General features: G+C 55.7%; 1 protein-coding gene across 1 annotated transcript; it reads right to left on the bottom strand.

Annotated features, from left to right (window-relative positions):
* Positions 1–588: 588 nt before the first annotated feature.
* On the bottom strand, positions 589–3,748 carry SPDYC (speedy/RINGO cell cycle regulator family member C). Its single transcript, XM_036859269.1, has 6 exons — positions 3,607–3,748; positions 3,281–3,339; positions 2,933–3,018; positions 2,657–2,828; positions 2,231–2,573; positions 589–2,044 (listed from the first exon to the last, which is right to left on the bottom strand). Exons 1-6 carry the CDS (start codon positions 3,746–3,748, stop codon positions 2,010–2,012), a joined length of 837 nt encoding a protein of 278 aa, XP_036715164.1. The 3' UTR covers positions 589–2,009.
* Between the last annotated feature and the right edge of the window lie 905 nt (positions 3,749–4,653).

Raw genomic sequence — 4,653 nt, 5'->3', positions numbered from 1 at the left:
CCAAATATGTTTTTTCCCAGATACCAAATACATGCGATGGGTCCACACCAACTCTCCAACACCATCTAGGTGCCTACAATTCAATTCAGACACTAATTGCCAGAGTTAGCGCAGACCCCATGGGTTAAGGGCTCAGTTCCACAAGATGCCAGCCACAAATGGAATGCCCAGGTGACCCATACTCCTGTCTGGCCGACTACAAATTTGGGGATGCCCACAACACCCGTCCTCAGGCCTGATAATTCCATAGAACATTCTCAGAACTCAGGAAGGTGCTTTACCTACTGTTACCAGTGTATTATAAAGGATACCCAGGAGCAGCCAAATAGAAGAGAGTCATAGGGCAAGATGGGGGGGGGGGGGAAGCGGAGCCACCCTCCCCCCAAACTCCAAATCTCCAGTGCCCTGCCCCTCCTGGAGGAAGTAGGGAAGCTGAAAGTTCCCACTCTCTAGATCAGTTTTTCTAGTGATCAGTTTTCCCCCCCATTCTGAGTAACCTCATTAGCATAAACTCAGGTGTGATCCAAAGGAGCTCATTATGAATAACAAAAGACACTCCTGTAACTCTGGAAATTCCAAGGGTTTTAGGAGCTCTGTGCCAGGAACCAAGGACAAAGAGCAAATATGTATATTTTTATTATACCACATTTGGTTATATACATTCAGATCCGTTCTCTGGAAGGGCATGAATTATTACTTTCATTGCTTCCAGGAAGGGGAAGCAGATGGCGGGGAGTCAGGGGTAGAAGGTGACACTTGGTGCAAAATTCAAAACATACATGTGAATATATTACCTATTTGAAAAACTCTTACAAATACTTTACAGTCCTTGTCTTGGCTTCTAATGTTCGCAGTCTCCAGGCTTTACCTCCTTACTTCTTGGGAGCCACTCATAGAGAGGCAGGGGAATCACGTCCAGATTCCTCTGCCACCTGACCCTTTAGACTTCTCTGTCTTGTGTTCCGGCCACTCCCCAAACATACATTCCCCTCTAGCCTTTCTCTGGGCAGCAGTTCCCTCTACTAGTAACACCCACATTTGAGCTCTACTCTTGAAACCTAGTTCTAAACCCTTCTAGGATTAACTCATTCAAATCTCAACCGACACCCTTTTTAGTGTAATACCCATTTTACAGATGAGGCAGTAGAGGAGATTAAATAACAGGCTAAAGTCACACATAAACCTGGACTTTGAACTTAAGCTGTCCGGCACCAGAGACTAAGTCTTAATCACTACTCTGGACTGTCTTTCCAAGAATACTGTTCCTCACCACCAGCACCCCAACACCACCACCCGAGCATGGGCAAACCTGACATTGTTCAAGGCCCCGTTCAAATGCCAGCTCCTCTGGGGAGTCTTCCCTGCTCCCCAATTAACAAACTTACTTTGGGGAAGGGAGAGGGGGTCTTGTATTATAATAATTACATTATATTCGATTGCCGCCCAGAGCAAGGACCAAGGCTCATTCCTAAATAGACCTGACCCTGCGGGCGTTTCTAGACTGACAATGGAGCTGTTTTCCTTTTGAGCACTTTTTTGTCCAGTAGGTTCCAGACCCTCTTCTAAGGACTGCATATACCTCATCTCATTTAGTCCCATCTGCACTGTGTCGATCTCACCATCCACAAGGATGTTAAAAAGGGAAAACAGGCTCAGGATGACTGGTCACGAATGGGCGGAGAGGAGCTATTACAGGACCTGTGCTCATGGGTCTCCAACCACTGGTACCTAAACCTGGCAGATGCCCCTCTCCCGGTAGCTCCCTCCCTACCCCCACCCTGGGTCAGGGACCCAGACTAGGGCCTAAGCACAGTTGGTGTCCCGTAGACATGAATTTATTTGAGGAGTCAGGTCAGAGTGGGTACAAGTTGCAGGTTGGGAGGAAGGGGCAGGGGGCATGGGCAGCCCTGCCAGCCTGAGGCCAAGAAGACAGGAGGCCGGAGGGGCCACAGCCAGTAGAGCACTGGGTCAGCAGGCAAGCAGACGGGCTGTTCTTCACCCTGCGAGTGTCAGCGCCGAGGGCACGGCAGCAACTTTGAGAAGACTGGGGGAAGAAGGACAGAGAGAGGCTCAGAGGAAGCTTGCCAAGCCCAGGCGGCTAGGAGGTGGCAGAGCTGGACACATGCCCGGGCGTGCTGGACCCCAGGCCCCATGCCCCTCCTTCCCATTCTGCCGGGCCCCACACCTGCCCCCCAGCTCCTCCCGGCTCCCCCTACTGTACCCTACTCACTGTGGAGGGTGTAGGTGCCTGGCTCCAGCTGCCGCTGGGTGGGCAGGACGATGAGGAAGGCCCCACTCCAGGAGTCTCCAGCCACCGAGAGGCAAGCTTGCGAGGGAGGGCGGTGCCGCTCAGGGTTTTGGGAAGGGCACTTGGATATGACAGGCAAGGGGCAGGGGTGGCGGCAGCGGTGGCTGCGGCAAGGGGGCAAGCCACACAGGGGACAGTGGGGTGGCGAGAGGCCGGGGCCCCGGGGGAGGGGGATCTGGGCCTTTGGGTAGCTCCTCTGAGCCCTGCCGTGGTGGGGATGCCTCTCCCGGGTCCAGGCCCAGTGGGTCGGCTCCTTGGCCATGACCTGGCATGAGAAGAGTGGATGGTAAATGGGAGGTGGGAGGTCCAGCCTCTTTCCCCCACCCCAGGATGCTGGCGGGACCTCACCTCCTCGCAGCTCTGGCGTCTCACAACGGCCCTGAAGCCCATCCGTGCCCACAGCTTGTCCCTCTGACGCAGGAAGTCTGACACTCGATGATGCCAATCTTGGCCCAGGGCCCACAGAAAAATCACGCTTTTGGGGTCCTCCAGGTCTTCCTCCATGTCATTTGCAAGGTACCTGGCCACAGAGGCAGGGGGCAGGGAACAGAGGCTGTAAGCATCTGCCCTGCCCCACCCTGCCACTCCGAGTCAGGGTCCCCATCACGTGCCCGGGCCACTCACAGTGCCAGGAACAGATTGCTGTGGGTGTACTCGCTGAGCTGCAGGTTGGCGCGCTGGAAGTAGACCAGCACCATGGCCAGGAGATACTGCAGACACAGAAATGGGGAGAGTTAGAGTGAGGCACTGGGTGGGGAGGGGCTGCGCCAGCCCCATTGGCACCCAAGGAAGTTCTGGTGGGGCTAAAAAATCTGGGGTAAAATGGTGGGGAGGGGCCTGCGAAGACAAGGGTCAGAAGGGAGGCGCTCCCTCCACCAGACCAGAGGACCCAACGAATTAGCAGCATCGGAGCCCCACTAATTCAATCTTCCCCAAGTGAGGCTGGCCTCTGCCCCCACTGTGCCCTCTCACCTTATCTGAAATCTGGAAACAGGGATCTTTGGAGAGGAAATCCTGGAGGAAACTGTGCTCTGGGGGTAGAGAGGAGAAACGGTGGACCGGGGTTACCACCCCCACCCCCACAAGATAAGCGGGGCAGCAGCCATTCCAAAGCCCAAGCCTCCCCTGAACCCACTTTCTGACACGACGCCCCCCCCACCTGCCAAACTGGGGTCACCTGAGAAGAGAAGGGACAGAGGCTGCAGGTGATTGCATGGGCAAGCTGAGATCCCACCTCCCATACCTGTTCACGCTTGGTCCCCACGGCCCCTGCTGTGCCAGCCCCCAAGTGGACTCACCCAGAAGGTTGAGGAAGGCCTGGAGCTCCTGGTGCCGGCGGAAATGGAAAGACTCACCGCCCTCCCCTCGACGGCTCCAGCCCCTCAGGTTCACCTGGGTGCCAACCGCAGGGATTGTGGCAGGATCTTGGGCATCACTCATCTCTTGGGGGGGTGGGGGTGGGTGAGGTGGGGTGGGACGGGGTGACCTGTAAAGGAAGCAGCCCCAGGACTTAGCACCTACCCCATTGCCCCCCAGAAGTCAAGGGGATCAGTGTGCTGGCCTGACAGATGACCTCCAGAAAGTGGAGCCATGAGAAATGGAGAAATGGGGGCTCAGAACAGGAGGAAACTGAGATGTGGCGCGGCAGGCAGGGGGAGGGGGCGGGGATGGGGCCAGAGAAGCAGCAGAATTCCTGGAGGCTACAGCACCCTCCCCCCTCCTCCTGGCACCCCAGACCAGGCCAGAGAGTAAGAACAGCAGCAACAAGCACCTCCGAGGGCTTCCTAAGTGCCTGGAGCTGTGTTAAATGCTTTAAGGACATTATCTTATTTCATCCTGGTAAGTAGACCCATTTTGCAAACACGGAAACTGAAGCATGGAGGTCTCACGGCCACTTCAACGTGGAGCCTGTCTGACCCCAAAGCCAGAGTTTAACGACTCCTCTTGTCTCCCACCTCACAACCCCTCACCCTTCACCAAAGCGGCAGCCCTGAAAGAACCACCAACCCTTCACCACCCAGAGGGAAAACTGAGGCCCAGAGAGAGGAAGGTTATTGGACAAATACTGGGGTTTAGGGCAAGTTGAAGTGGGTCGACCTCAAACATTTTTAGCTACGAAGAGAGAGACTCCAACTATGGGGCTTGGGGGCGGGACCCCTCCACGACCCCTCGGTCAACCTAGGGGCCTCCATCTTGGTTCCCACAAGCAGCCCAGCCTCCTCCCTCCAGAAGCATTACCTGAGCTCAGGAGTTAACCTACAGCGTAACTCCAAGCCCAGCGAGCGCATTTATATAGCCCCGGGGGCTGCCCCGCCCCCACAGCCCTCCACCAATCAGGCCCCTTC

This window comes from Balaenoptera musculus, chromosome 8 (assembly GCF_009873245.2).
Source record: "Balaenoptera musculus isolate JJ_BM4_2016_0621 chromosome 8, mBalMus1.pri.v3, whole genome shotgun sequence".
In the NCBI taxonomy this organism is placed as follows: domain Eukaryota; kingdom Metazoa; phylum Chordata; class Mammalia; order Artiodactyla; family Balaenopteridae; genus Balaenoptera; species Balaenoptera musculus.
This window is presented reverse-complemented; position numbering and strand designations above follow the sequence as displayed.

Bases quoted from the DNA above. Each gene is read 5' to 3' on its own strand.
- SPDYC (XM_036859269.1), bottom strand. From the start codon at position 3,748: ATGAGTGATGCCCAAGATCCTGCCACAATCCCTGCGGTTGGCACCCAG. The intron at 3,340-3,606 runs GTGAGTCCACTT...CTCTACCCCCAG, and splicing joins GGCCTTCCTCAACCTTCTGG to AGCACAGTTTCCTCCAGGAT. The intron at 2,574-2,656 runs GTGAGGTCCCGC...TTCTCATGCCAG, and splicing joins GACGCCAGAGCTGCGAGGAG to GTCATGGCCAAGGAGCCGAC.